General features: G+C 44.2%; 1 protein-coding gene across 1 annotated transcript in view; it reads left to right on the top strand.

Moving 5' to 3' along the window:
• Positions 1–14540, top strand: part of LOC124019008 (laminin subunit alpha-5-like) — a 189856-nt gene that overhangs the window by 58411 nt on the left and 116905 nt on the right. The window contains 7 exon segments of the mRNA XM_046334352.1: positions 1745–1897; positions 2232–2284; positions 2832–2937; positions 3862–3961; positions 4152–4308; positions 11749–11887; positions 13769–13911. Of these exon segments, the coding sequence (XP_046190308.1) occupies positions 1745–1897; positions 2232–2284; positions 2832–2937; positions 3862–3961; positions 4152–4308; positions 11749–11887; positions 13769–13911 (851 nt within the window).

Raw genomic sequence — 14540 nt, 5'->3', positions numbered from 1 at the left:
TGTACTGGTACCCCCTGTATATATCCTCCACATTGACTCTGTACCGGTACCCCCTATATATAGCCTCCACATTGACTCTGTACCGGTACCCCCTGTATATAGTCTCCACATTGACTCTGTACCAGTACCCCCTATATATAGCCTCCACATTGACTCTGTACCGTAACACCCTGTATATAGTCTCCACATTGACTCTGTACCGGTACCCCCTATATATAGCCTCCACATTGACTCTGTACCGGTACCCCCTGTATATAGCCTCCACATTGACTCTGTACCGGTACCCCCTGTATATAGCCTCCACATTGACTCTCTACCGGTACCCCCTGTATATATCCTCCACATTGACTCTGTACCGGTACCCCCTGTATATAGCCTCCACATTGACTCTGTACCGGTACCCCCTGTATATAGCCTCCACATTGACTCTGTACCGTAACCCCTGTATATAGCCTCCACATTGACTCTGTACCGTACCCCTGTATAGAGCCTCCACATTGACTCTGTACCGGTACCCCTGTATATAGCCTCCACATTGACTCTGTACCAGTACCCCCTGTATATAGCCTCCACATTGACTCTGTACCGTAACACCCTGTATTTAGCCTCCACATTGACTCTGTACCGTAATACCCTGTATATAGCCTCCACATTGACTCTGTACCGTAACCCCTGTATAGCCTCCTCATTGACTCTGTACCGTAACACCCTGTATATAGCCTCCACATTGACTCTGTACCGTAACACCCTGTATATAGCCTCCACATTGACTCTGTACCGTAATACCCTGTATATAGCCTCCTCATGACTCTGTACCAGTAACACCCTGTATATAGCCTCCACATTGACTCTGTACCGTAACACCCTGTATATAGCCTCCACATTGACTCTGTACCGTAACACCCTGTATATAGCCTCCACATTGACTCTGTACCGTAACACCCTGTATATAGCCTCCACATTGACTCTGTACCGTAACACCCTGTATATAGCCTCCACATTGACTCTGTACCGTAACACCCTGTCTATAGCCTCCCCATTGACTCTGTACTGGTAACACCCTGTATATAGCCTCCACATTGACTCTGTACCGTAACACCCTGTATATTTTTTGAACTCTATTTTCTTCCAACAGCATTATTAGTTAAGGGCTTGTAAGGAAGAATTTCACTGTAAGGTTGTTGTTGTATTCGGCGCATGTGACAAATACAATTTGGTTTGATTTGTATCTCCCAGTCCATTGTCCATCTATAAGGAAAGATAAAATAATGACTATTTTACTTAACTATTTGCTTCCCGTAGTTTACTAAACTATTTGTTTACTGTATTTTACTAAACTATTTGTTTCCTGTATTTTACTAAACTATTTGTTTCCTGTATTTTTACTAAACTATTTGTTTCCTGTATTTTTACTAAAAACTTTGTTTATTTGTTTCCTGTATTTTACTAAACTATTTGTTTCTATTTGTTGACTGTTTCCTGTATTTTACTAAACTATTTGTTTACTGTATTTTACTAAACTATTTGTTTCCTGTATTTTACTAAACTATTTGTTTCCTGTATTTTACTAAACTATTTGTTTCCTGTATTTTACTAAACTATTTGTTGACTGTATTTTACTAAACTATTTGTTTACTGTATTTTACTAACTGTATTTTACTATTTGTTTACTGTATTTTACTAAACTATTTTGTTTACTGTATTTTACTAAACTATTTGCTATTTGTTTCTTCCTGCTCTGCAGCTGACACATGTAACCCAGCCGGTTCTGTACAGAACGAGGTCCTGCCAACCGTTGGCTCCTGTGAGTGTCTTCTCTATGTGGAGGGAGTGGCCTGTGACAGGTGTAAACCCCTGTTCTGGAACCTGTCACCTGACACCGTCTATGGGTGCTCCAGTAAGACACAACTTTACCCTTCAGGGATGGGCAACTTCAGTCCTCGAGCGCCTGATTGGTTTCACACTGTCTCTTCATCCCCAACAAACACAGCTGATTAAGCAAATTGCATTTTAAACTAAAGATTGTGATTAGGTGATTATTGGAGTCAGGTGTGTTTGCTGGGTGCTGGGGGCAAAACTGTGACACCAATCAGGCCCTTCGAGGACTGGAATTGCCCGCCCCTGCTTTAAATGTCATCAAAAGGAGGCATTGTGTTGGCTATTGTGAGGTTCATATTCCTATGACAGCCCAGTAGTGAAATGAATGTTCCGTGTGTTCCTCCTTCTCTCAGACTGTGAATGCAACGTTGAAGGGACAATGGGTGGTGTGGCAGAGTGTGCTCAGGTGAGAAGTGGGCTTGTTAATAACAACATGGACGTACAGTACTTTAGCTAATAATATGGTTTAGCAGTAAAGATGGGGTTTTCTCAGTGATTCAATACTCTTTGGAATGGACATAGAAAATAACACTGGCTAGCACTACTAGTGTAATAATTAGAATAATAATTAGAATAATAATTATAAAAAATAATAATAATTATAAAAATAATAATAATACTAAAAATAATTATTATTATAATAATTATAACAATAGTAACAATAATAATAATAAAATAATGATAAAAAAATATTATAATTATAGAAATAATAAAATAATTTAAAAAATAATAATTATAAAAATAATTATAAAAAAAGATAATAATTATACAAATAATAATTATAAAAATGATAATAATTATACAAATAATAATTATAATTATAATAATAATAAAAAATAAAATAAAAATACAAAATTATAATAAATAATAATAATAATAATATAATAAAAATAATAATAATAATAATGATAATAATATATGGACAACATCTCCTCTCTGTTTCTGTGTTTCAGAGTAATGGCCAGTGTCCCTGTAAGCCCAATGCGTGCGGTGGCACCTGCTCTGTGTGTAAAGATGGATTCTTCAACCTGCAGAGTGACAGCTTCTTCGGCTGTCAAGGTAAGCCTCATGGAACCAGTCGGTCGGAACCATTCGTTCGGAACCAGTCGGAACCATTCAACCAGTCGGAACCATTCGGAACCAGTCATCTTAACCATTGGATCAAGAGGACATCCTCTTGGTTCCAGGGCAACATTTGGGCTTTTACATGTCTCAAGAAAGGCTACTTCCGTAGAGTTTTATTCCACATCAAGAGTGTGATTCTAAATCTCCTCTGCTAAATAACACTGGTCTGTTGTACGAGGAATTAAGTTATGTGATAAATTATGTGATATTTGTTTACAGCAGTATATCATGATCTCTAGATGTGTTGGTGTGTGTGTTGCAGGTTGTACTGCAGTCTATCAGGATCTCTAGATGTGTTGGTGTAGGTTGTACTGCAGTATATCTAGATGTGTTGATGTGTGTGTTGTAGGTTGTACTGCAGTCATATCTCTAGATGTGTTGGTGTGTGTGTTGCAGGTTGTACTGCAGTACATCAGATGTGTTGGTGTGTGTGTTGCAGGTTGTACTGCAGTATATCTAGATTTTTGGTTTATTTATTTTTGTACTGCAGTATATCTAGATGTGTTGGTGTGTGTGTTGCAGGTTGTACAGTATATCTAGATGTGTTGGTGTGTGTTGCAGGTTGTACTGGTAATCTAGATGTGTTAACTGCCTGTTCAGGGTACAGAATATCTAGATGTGTTGGTGTGTCAGTTGCAGGTTTGAACTGCAGTATATCTAGATGTGTTGGTGTGTGTGTTGCAGGTTGTACTGCAGTATATCTAGATGTGTTGGTGTGTGTGTTGCAGGCTGTATCATGATCTCTAGATGTGTTGGTGTGTGTGTTGCAGGTTGTACTGCAGTATATCTAGATGTGTTGGTGTGTGTGTTGCAGGTTGTACTGCAGTATATCTAGATGTGTTGGTGTGTGTGTTGCAGGCTGTCAGTGTGACATTGGAGGATCAGTGGGGCAGTCCTGTGGGGAGAGGAACGGGAGATGTCGCTGCAGACCCAACGTAGAGGGACCCAAGTGTAACAGGTGACTGAAAACCGGTGTAAAAACATTCACTTTGCATCACACAAACAAAATAAAAACATGGTCCCAAACACTTTTTTTCCCAGATGGCTGTTTTAACTCAACTCCTTGAGAAACAGTATCCAGCTGAGGACAGAATCTTATTTTAAAGGCCGGATTATTAAAACCAGTGTTCCTTCCTCCTTCATCCCAGGCCTCGTCCGGACCACTACTTTCCAGACCTGCACCACCTGAAGTTTGAGATAGAGGAGGGTACCACGCTGGACGGGCGGCCGGTGCGTTTCGGCTATAACCCCGCGGAATTTGAAAGGTTCAGCTGGAGAGGGTACGCTCAGATGTCCCTAATACAGGTTAGTCTTCTCTAACCGAGACATGTACTCTATAGTAATAGATAGTGTGTGTATATATAGCCTAAATACACTCGGTGGCCAGTTTATTAGGTACACCACTCCGTTCACGAAAATGGTTCCGTGGCTTGTTATATAAAACAGGTAGACCGGCATCCAATTACCGTGTTTGATTGAACATTACAATGGGTCAAACTAGTGACCTAAGCGACTGAGTGTGGGATGATCGTCGATGCCGGGCTGACCGGATCCAGTATCGGAGAAACAGCCGGCCTCCTGGGGAACGAGATCACCAACACTAGACAATTAAAGGTGGTTAAACATTGCCTGGTACGACAAAATCTCGGGTTCCTGTTGCGTCATGCTGATGGCAGAGTCATGATTTGGCGTAAGCAGTATGAGTCCATGGCCCCCATCCTGCCTGGTGTCAACGGTACAGGCTGGTGGTGTAATGGTGTGGAGAATGTTTCCCTGGCACACGTTAGGTCCCCTATTCTTATCCCCTTACACTTGTGTCTATAAGGTAGTAGTTGTGGAATTGTTAGCTAGATTACTTGTTGGTTATTACTGCATTGTCGGAACTAGAAGCACAAGCATTTCGCTACACTCGCATTAACATCTGCTAACCATGTGTATGTGACAAATAAAATTGGATTTGATTTATTTTGATTTGATACCAATCGATCACCGTTTGAACGTTTCCTTACAACTTGTAGAATCCCATGCCCCGAAGAATTCAGGCTATTCTGGAGGCAAAGAGGGGTCTAACCCATTACTATATGTACCTAATAAACTGTCCTCTGAGTGTACAGTGTAACTCAATGGCTCTACACTCAACCCACACACTGGGCCAGTACTAGATATATGTGTATAGGACTCCTATATATGTCCTTGCTATATAAATCCTTCTATTGCCTTAGGTCTCACTCTGGGCATGCAGCTATTGTATGTTAACAAATTATGTTTTTTTATAGTTGTGTAAACAATAGCAGTAACCTTAATCTCCTTACTATATAAATCCTTGGGATCTTAGAATATAAATCCTTGTATTATCTTAGTCCTATATAAAATCCTTGGTATTATCTTAGTCCTTACTATATAAATCCTTGGTATTATCTTAGTCCTTACTATATAAATCCTTGGTATTATCTTAGTCCTTACTATATAAATCCTTGGTATTATCTTAGTCCTTACTATATAAATCCTTGGTATTATCTTAGTCCTTACTATATAAATCCTTGGTATTATCTTAGTCCTTACTATATAAATCCTTGGTATTATCTTAGTCCTTACTATATACATCCTTGGTATTATCTTAGTCCTTACTATATAAATCCTTAGTCCTTACTATATAAATCCTTGGTATTATCTTAGTCCTTACTATATAAATCCTTGGTATTATCTTAGTCCTTACTATATAAATCCTTGGTATTATCTTAGTCCTTACTATTATCTTAGTCCTTACTATAAATCCTTGGTATTATCTTAGTCCTTACTATATAAATCCTTGGTATTATCTTAGTCCTTACTATATAAATCCTTGGTATTATCTTAGTCCTTACTATATAAATCCTTGGTATTATCTTAGTCCTTACTATATAAATCCTTGGTATTATCTTAGTGGATCCGTGTTATATTGAAGTCTAAGATAATGAAATGTCTATACAAGATGTATTATCATTGTTGGTCGAGAAGTCATTCTACCCCTGCATGTGCAAACCATAACTTATTCTCCTCTGTGAAGAAGATCCAATAGGTCTGTGGTTTATCTATAGTATCCCAGCTTGCTTTATGCTTGAGTGAATGATGGCTGAAGCTAGCGTGTTTGTATTGAGTTTATGATGGCTGAAGCTAGCGTGTTTGTATTGAGTTTATGATGGCTGAAGCTAGCGTGTTTGTATTGAGTTTATGATGGCTGAAGCTAGCGTGTTTGTATTGAGTTTATGATGGCTGAAGCTAGCGTGTTTGTATTGAGTTTATGATGGCTGAAGCTAGCGTGTTTGTATTGAGGGTCTACTAGCGTGTTTGTATTGAGGGTCTACTAGCGTGTTTGTATTGAGGGTCTACTAGCGTGTTTTGTATTGAGGGTCTACTAGCGTGTTTGTATTGAGGGTCTACTAGCGTGTTTGTATTGAGGGTCTACTAGCGTGTTTGTATTGAGGGTCTACTAGTGTGTTTGTATTGAGGGTCTACTAGTGTGTTTGTATTGAGGGTCTACTAGTGTGTTTGTATTGAGGGTCTACTAGCGTGTTTGTATTGAGGGTCTACTAGCGTGTTTGTATTGAGGGTCTACTAGCGTGTTTGTATTGAGGGTCTACTAGCGTGTTTGTATTGAGGGTCTACTAGCGTGTTTGTATTGAGGGTCTACTAGCGTGTTTGTATTGAGGGTCTACTAGCGTGTTTGTATTGAGGGTCTACTAGCGTGTTTGTATTGAGGGTCTATAGCGTGTTTGTATTGAGGGTCTACTAGTGTTTGTATTGAGGGTCTACTAGCGTGTTTGTATTGAGGGTCTACTAGCGTGTTTGTATTGAGGGTCTTGTTTGTATTGAGGGTCTACTAGCGTGTTTGTATTGAGGGTCTACTAGCGTGTTTGTATTGAGGGTCTACTAGTGTGTTTTATTGAGTGGGTGGGTGAGTGGTGTAGGTGGGTGAGTGGCGTGGGTGAGTGGCGTGGGTGGCGGGTGTGCTCGGCATAGAGATGGATAGAGGGCACACTTGGTCCTGTTTTAAAATGGGCAGCACCATTGAGGGATTTCACCATTTTTAAAGTAGCCAACTGGGCGGGACTTCCTATGGATTAAGGAAGTATCACAGAATTACATCCAGGTCAGCAGAAGGAATTACGACCCCTACACATCCATCCTAACTTTGCAGTCTGTTGAGTTACGCCAGATGTCATTCATTTCAATGGGGACCATTCGCAACGGAGTGGCATTTTGTAGGAATTTTTCAAACTCTGCGTCATATTCAGTCCGTCAAAAGAATTAGGAAGTTACCTAACCAGAGTCCTGGCAGACTGTCAATAGAACAGGAAGTTACCCAACCAGAGTCCTGCCAGACTGTCAATAGAACAGGAAGTTACCTAACCACAGTCCGGCCAGAGTCTGTCAATAGAACAGGAAGTTACCTAACCACAGTCCTGCCAGACTGTCAATAGAACAGGAAGTTACCTAACCACAGTCCGGCCAGAGTCTGTCAATATAACAGGAAGTTACCTAACCACAGTCCTGCCAGACTCTGTCAATAGAACAGGAAGTTACCTAACCACAGTCCTGCCAGACTCTGTCAATAGAACAGGAAGTTACCTAACCACAGTCCTGCCAGACTCTGTCAATAGAACAGGAAGTTACCTAACCACAGTCCTGCCAGACTCTGTCAATATAACAGGAAGTTACCTAACCACAGTCCTGCCAGACTGTCAATAGAACAGGAAGTTACCTAACCACAGTCCTGCCAGACTCAATAGAACAGTCAACCACAGTCCTGCCAGACTGTCAATAGAACAGAACAGGAAGTTACCTAACCACAGTCCTGCCAGACTGTCAATAGAACAGGAAGTTACCTCCTGCCAGACTCTGTCAATAGAACAGGAAGTTACCTAACCACAGTCCGGTCAGACTCTGTCAATATAACAGGAAGTTACCTAACCACAGTCCGGCCAGACTCTGTCAATATAACAGGAAGTTACCTAACCACAGAATGAGGTACTATGAATTAGTACTATTTTAATAGGAATGTTGAATATTATAACATTGGAGGTCAATATTATATGACTGTTGCCTCCCGTTTGAATTCGGAAAAGTTTGTGATGGTAATGACGTTTGTTTATGATGATAATTATTAGGTGTTGCTTCAGTATCTTCCACCTAGCCTAGCTTTTCGCTAGCTTGCAAACATTAACTGCTCTGCGTAAGCTAGCTTGCAAACATTAACTGCTCTGCGTAAGCTAGCTTGCAAACATTAACTGCTCTGCGTAAGCTAGCTTGCAAACATTAACTGCTCTGCGTAAGCTAGCTTGCAAACATTAACTGCTCTGCGTAAGCTAGCTTGCAAACATTAACTGCTCTGCGTAAGCTAGCTTGCAAACATTAACTGCTCTGCGTAAGCTAGCTTGCAAACATTAACTGCTCTGCGTAAGCTAGCTTGCAAACATTAACTGCTCTGCGTAAGCTAGCTTGCAAACATTAACTGCTCTGCGTAAGCTAGCTTGCAAACATTAACTGCTCTGCGTAAGCTAGCTTGCAAACATTAACTGCTCTGCGTAAGCTAGCTTGCAAACATTAACTGCTCTGCGTAAGCTAGCTTGCAAACATTAACTGCTCTGCGTAAGCTAGCTTGCAAACATTAACTGCTCTGCGTAAGCTAGCTTGACTTTTGCAATAAACTTCGAGAAACTGTCATGATCGTCGTAAGAAGCAAACCAAAGCGCAGCGTGGTGTTTTTAAATAATTTAATTAATTTAATTTTAAATAATAACGTTTATTTTTTTACATAAAAGAAAGCACTGAACACTGAATACAAAACTATACAAAACAATAAACGAATAATATATGTAATAATATATATATAATATATATGTCGCTATAATGAGACCTGTGCTGAACACAAGCAACTAACATAGACAATCACCCACAAACAAACAGTGCAACCCAGGCTACCTAAGTATGATTCTCAATCAGAGACATCTAATGACACCTGCCTCTGATTGAGAACCATACTTGGCCGAAACATAGAAATCACCAAAATCATAGAAAAACAAACATAGACTGCCCACCCCAACTCACGCCCTGACCATACTAAATAATGACAAAGAAAACAGAAATAAAGGTCAGAACGTGACAGAAACAAATTGAGACAAATGTAACTAAACAAAACATGTTTTATTATCACCTGAAACAACATGTTTATTCTGTCTTGAATGAAACTGGAATATTTCCCAAATATCTCCCCAAAATAAATGTGATCTCTGACGAGAGGCCGGCTGCCCTCCTTCTTATAAACACTACACTTATCCAACCAGTAGCGGGGCAAGACTGCGAGTAAAGGACGTAGGATAAAATATATTCCGTCCATTTGTGTACACAGCGTTAGCCAGTAAATTACATTTCTGATAAAACATTCTAGCACTGCAGATGGCAGTAGAAAAGAAGCGAGAAGAAATTATCTACTTTAAAATGGAGAGCCCTCAACAGCGCTGCCCGTGCTGTCACATAAAGTGGTCAATGGCAAAGATAGGATGTTCGCCCTCTTCCCATCTCTATGGTGCTGGACTGGTTGGCTTTGGCTGCAGTGGTGGTGGTGTTATTGGAATTAAGGAGTGGCCTTCCCTCCCTGCTTTGTCCCTGTTCGATCCCTCTCTCCTGTACCCACCTTCCTTCCTCATCTCCCTTTCCTTCCTCATCTCCCTTCCCTCTCTCCTGTACCCACCTTCCTTCCTCATCTCCCTTTCCTTCCTCATCTCCCTTCCCTCTCTCCTGTACCCACCTTCCTCCCTCATCTCCCTTTCCTTCCTCATCTGCCTTCCCTCTCTCCTGTACCCACCTTCCTTCCTCATCTCCCTTTCCTTCCTCACCTCCCTTCCCTCTCTCCTGTACCCACCTTCCTCCCTCATCTCCCTTTCCTTCCTCATCTCCCTTCCCTCTCTCCTGTACCCACCTTCCTTCCTCATCTCCCTTCCCACCCTCATCTCCCTTCCCTCTCTCCTGTACCCACCTTCCTCATCTCCCTTTCCTCCCTCATCTCCCTTTCCTTCCTCATCTCCCTTCCCTCTCTTCTGTACCCACCTTCCTTCCTCATCTCCCTTTCCTTCCTCATCTCCCTTCCCTCTCTCCTGTACCCACCTTCCTTCCTCATCCCCTTTCCTTCCTCATCTCCCTTCCCTCTCTCCTGAACCCACCTTCCTCATCTCCCTTTCCTCCCCCATCTCCCTTCCCTCTCTCCTGTACCACCTTCCTTCCTCATCTCCCTTCCCTCTCTCCTGTACCCACCTTCCTCATCTCCCTTTCCTCCCTCATCTCCCTTCCCTCTCTCCTGTACCCACCTTCCTCATCTCCCTTTCCTTCCTCATCTCCCTTCCCTCTCTCCTGTACCCACCTTCCTCATCTCCCTTTCCTCCCTCATTTCCCTTCCCTCTCTCCTGTACCACCTTCCTTCCTCATCTCCCTTCCCTCTCTCCTGTACCCACCTTCCTTCCTCATCTCCCTTTCCTTCCTCATCTCCCTTCCCTCTCTCCTGTACCCACCTTCCTCCCTCATCTCCCTTTCCTTCCTCATCTCCCTTCCCTCTCTCCTGTACCCACCTTCCTTCCTCATCTCCCTTCCCTCTCTCCTGTACCACCTTCCTTCCTCATCTCCCTTCCCTCTCTCCTGTACCCACCTTCCTTCCTCATCTCCCTTTCCTTCCTCATCTCCCTTCCCTCTCTCCTGTACCCACCTTCCTTCCTCATCTCCCTTTCCTTCCTCATCTCCCTTCCCTCTCTCCTGTACCCACCTTCCTTCCTCATCTCCCTTCCCACCCTCATCTCCCTTCCCTCTCTCCTGTACCCACCTTCCTCATCTCCCTTTCCTTCCTCATCTCCCTGCCCTCTCTCCTGTACCCACCTTCCTTCCTCATCTCCCTTTCCTTCCTCATCTCCCTTCCCTCTCTCCTGTACCCACCTTCCTTCCTCATCTCCCTTTTCTTCCTCATCTCCCTTCCCTCTCTCCTGTACCCATCTTCCTCATCTCCCTTTCCTCCCTCATCTCCCTTCCCTCTCTCCTGTACCACCTTCCTTCCTCATCTCCCTTCCCTCTCTCCTTTACCCACCTTCCTTCCTCATCTCCCTTTCCTTCCTCATCTCCCTTCCCTCTCTCCTGTACCCACCTTCCTTCCTCACCTTCCTCCCTCATCCCCTCATCTCCCCTCTCCATCCCTCCTCCTCCATCCTCCCTTTCCCTCCTCTCCCTCCTCTCCATCCCTTCGCCTCCTCCATCCTCCTCTCCATCTCCCCTCTCTCCTGTCCCCTCCTCTTATCCCTTCTCCCCCTCCCTCCCTCCCCCTCCCTCCTTCCTCATCTCCCCTTCCACCCTCATCTCCCTTCCCTCTCTCCTCCTCTCCATCCCTTCTCCCCCTCCTTCCTTCCTCCTCTCCCTCTCCCCTCCCTCCTCTCTCCATCCCTTCTCCTCCTCCTTCCTCCTCTCCATCTCTCCTCCCTCCTCTCCCCTCCTCTTATCCCTTCTCCCCCTCCCTCCACCCTCATCTCCCTTCCCTCTCTCCTCCTCTCCATCCCTTCACCTCCTCCATCCTTCCTCCACTCCCTCTCCCCTCCCTCCTCTCTCCATCCCTTCTCCTCCTCCATCCTTGCTCCACTCCCTCTTCCCTTCCTCCTCTCCCCTCCTCTCCATCCCCCCTCCTTCCTCCCTTCCCCCCCTACCTCTCCATTTCTCTCCATGCCCTCCCGCCAGTCTAAGGTGGTGGTTCAAGTCTCGGTTAGCTCTCCGGACCTGTTTCAAATAGTCTTGCACTATGTGAACCGCGGTGGCCTGGACATGATGGGCAGGGTGTGTATCCTGGAAGATGGGAATAACTCCACGTGTGGCAACTGTAAGTGTCGGACTCAGTGGTATCCTAGGCTTCAACCCAAAATGGCACCCTATTCCCTATTTAGTGCACTATATAGGGAATAGGTCATTTGTGATGCTGCCCTAACCCTTCTTCTCCCAGTCCCTCCTTTCTTCTCCTCTCCTCCCTGCTCTTCTTTAACTTCTTCCCTCGCTCTCTTCTCCCCATGGATAGAGAGGCTGGGTGTGAGTGTGACCTGGGTGTGAGTGTGACCTGGGTGTGAGTGTGAGGCAGCTGGTGATTAGCTGGTAGTGGCATGCAGAGGCGTGGTCTAGAATTGGCGGTTGTTGCACTTCCTGTCATTGGTCAACGGTTTCTTAGGCACTGGAAACCCTGAACCGCCCCCCCCCCCCGAGTCCTCTAAACTCTCATCCTACCACAGGGTCTTTAACGCAGACCGTATAATTTTCTTTACACCTCTTCCCCTTCCTCTACCCTCTCCTCTTCATCCTCCTCTTCTACCCCTCTCCTCCTCTTCCTCCTCTACACTCTTCCTCCACCTCCATTGCCACCTCCTCCACTTCTTCCACCTACCCTCCTCTTCTTGCTCCTCCCTCGTCTTCCACCTCCTAATCCTCTTCTACCTCCTCATCCTCTTCATCATCCTCCTCCCCCTCTTCGTCCCTCAGAGCGCGGTCAAACTGTCGGTGCACGTGAGTGAGGTGGATGTCTACCTCACGAGGTTCATCCTCAGATATGTAAACTCTGAGGCTGCTGTCTCCAATGGCAAAATAACAGCCTATCAGAAGAGCCGGAAAGGTACGTTTCACAGACCAGCTGATCAGAAATGACCAGACCTGATTACAGCATCTAATTGTTTGTAGAGATGAATTACTGGAATATGATTGCACTCTTTCTGTATGCTTTTTGAAACTAGTTGTGCATTGTGGACCTAAATTGTAGTTTTCAGTCTAAAATGTATATTATCCTCTCTTGGCAAGTAAAGATGTTCCCTTTCACAACACCATGTATTCACTATTCACTTTTGAACCACTCTACATTATACTGTTATTTGATTGGAATTTAATTGAATTCAATTCATTTCTGCATCTCTAACTCACTCCCTCTCGTTCTCATCTCTCTCTCTCTCACTTCCTCTTGTTCTCAACTCTCTCTCTCTCTCTCTCTCTCTCTCTCTCTCTCTCTCTCTCTCTCTCTCTCTCTCTCTCTCTCTCTCTCTCTCTCTCTCTCCCTCCCCTTCTCTCTCTCTCCCTCCCCTTCTCTCTCCCTCTCTCTCTCTCCCTCCCCTTCTCTCTCTCTCCCTCCCTTCTCTCTCTCTCTCCCCTTCTCTCTCTCTCCCCTCCCCTTCTCTCTCCTCTCTCTCTCTCTCTCCTCCCCTTCTCTCTCCCTCTCCTCTCCCTTCTCTCTCTCTCCCTCCCCTTCTCTCTCTCTCTCTCTCTCTCTCTCCCCTCCCCTCTCTCTCCCTCTCTCTCTCTCTCCTCTCTCTCTCTCTCTCTCTCTCTCTCCTCCCCTTCTCTCTCTCCCTCTCTCTCTCTCTATCTCTCTCTCTCTCTATCTATCTCTCTCTCTCTCTCTCCTCTCTCTCTCTCTCTCTCTCTCAATTCATTTCTGCATCTCTAACTCTCTCTTCTCATCTCTCTCTCTCTCACTTCCTCTTGTTCTCAACTCTCTCACTCTCCTCTCTCTCTCCTTCTCTCTCCCTCTCTCTCTCTCTCCCTTCTCTCTCCCTCTCTCTCTCTCTCTCTCTCTCTCTCTCCCTCTATCTATCTCTCTCCCTCTCTCTCTCTATCTATCTCTCTCCCTCTCTCTCTCCCCATCTCCTTCTCTCCCTCTCCCTCCCCTTCTCTCTCTCTCTCTCTCTCTCTCTCTCTCTCTCTCTCTCCCCCTCTCTCCCTCTCCCAGGCTCAGAACAGTCCAAACAGATTGTGTTTGCCCCCAGCTCAGAACCTACCTTCGTCAATGTGCCCCAGAATAACTTTGTAGAACCATTCGTCCTTAACCCTGGTACCTGGACGGTAATCATCGAAGCTGAGGGCATACTGCTGGTGGGAAGCCTATACATTTAGCCTATATATTAGATATGGTTACACCTCCATGTTGTTGTTGTTGTTGTTGTGTAATGTCCATCGTCCTCCATGTTGTTGTTGTGTAATGTCCATCGTCCTCCATGTTGTTGTTGTGTAATGTCCATCGTCCTCCATGTTGTTGTTGTTGTTGTTGTGTAAGGTCCATCGTCCTCCATGTTGTTGTTGTTGTGTAATGTCCATCGTCCTCCATGTTGTTGTTGTGTAATGTCCATCGTCCTCCATGTTGTTGTTGTTGTTGTTGTGTAAGGTCCATCGTCCTCCATGTTGTTGTTGTTGTGTAATGTCCATCGTCCTCCATGTTGTTGTTGTGTAATGTCCATCGTCCTCCATGTTGTTGTTGTTGTTGTTGTGTAAGGTCCATCGTCCTCCATGTTGTTGTTGTTGTTGTTGTGTAAGGTCCATCGTCCTCCATGTTGTTGTTGTTGTTGTTGTGTAAGGTCCATCGTCCTCCATGTTGTTGTTGTGTAAGGTCCATCGTCCTCCATGTTGTTGTTGTTGTGTAATGTCCATCGTCCTCCATGTTGTTGTTGTTGTTGTGTAAGGTCCATTGTCCTCCATGTTGTTGTTGTTGTGTAATGTCCATCGTC

This window comes from Oncorhynchus gorbuscha, unplaced genomic scaffold, assembly GCF_021184085.1.
Source record: "Oncorhynchus gorbuscha isolate QuinsamMale2020 ecotype Even-year unplaced genomic scaffold, OgorEven_v1.0 Un_scaffold_6:::fragment_8:::debris, whole genome shotgun sequence".
Classification (NCBI taxonomy): domain Eukaryota; kingdom Metazoa; phylum Chordata; class Actinopteri; order Salmoniformes; family Salmonidae; genus Oncorhynchus; species Oncorhynchus gorbuscha.
The sequence above is the reverse complement of the archived record's forward strand: the minus strand, read 5'-3'. Positions and strand labels throughout refer to the sequence as shown.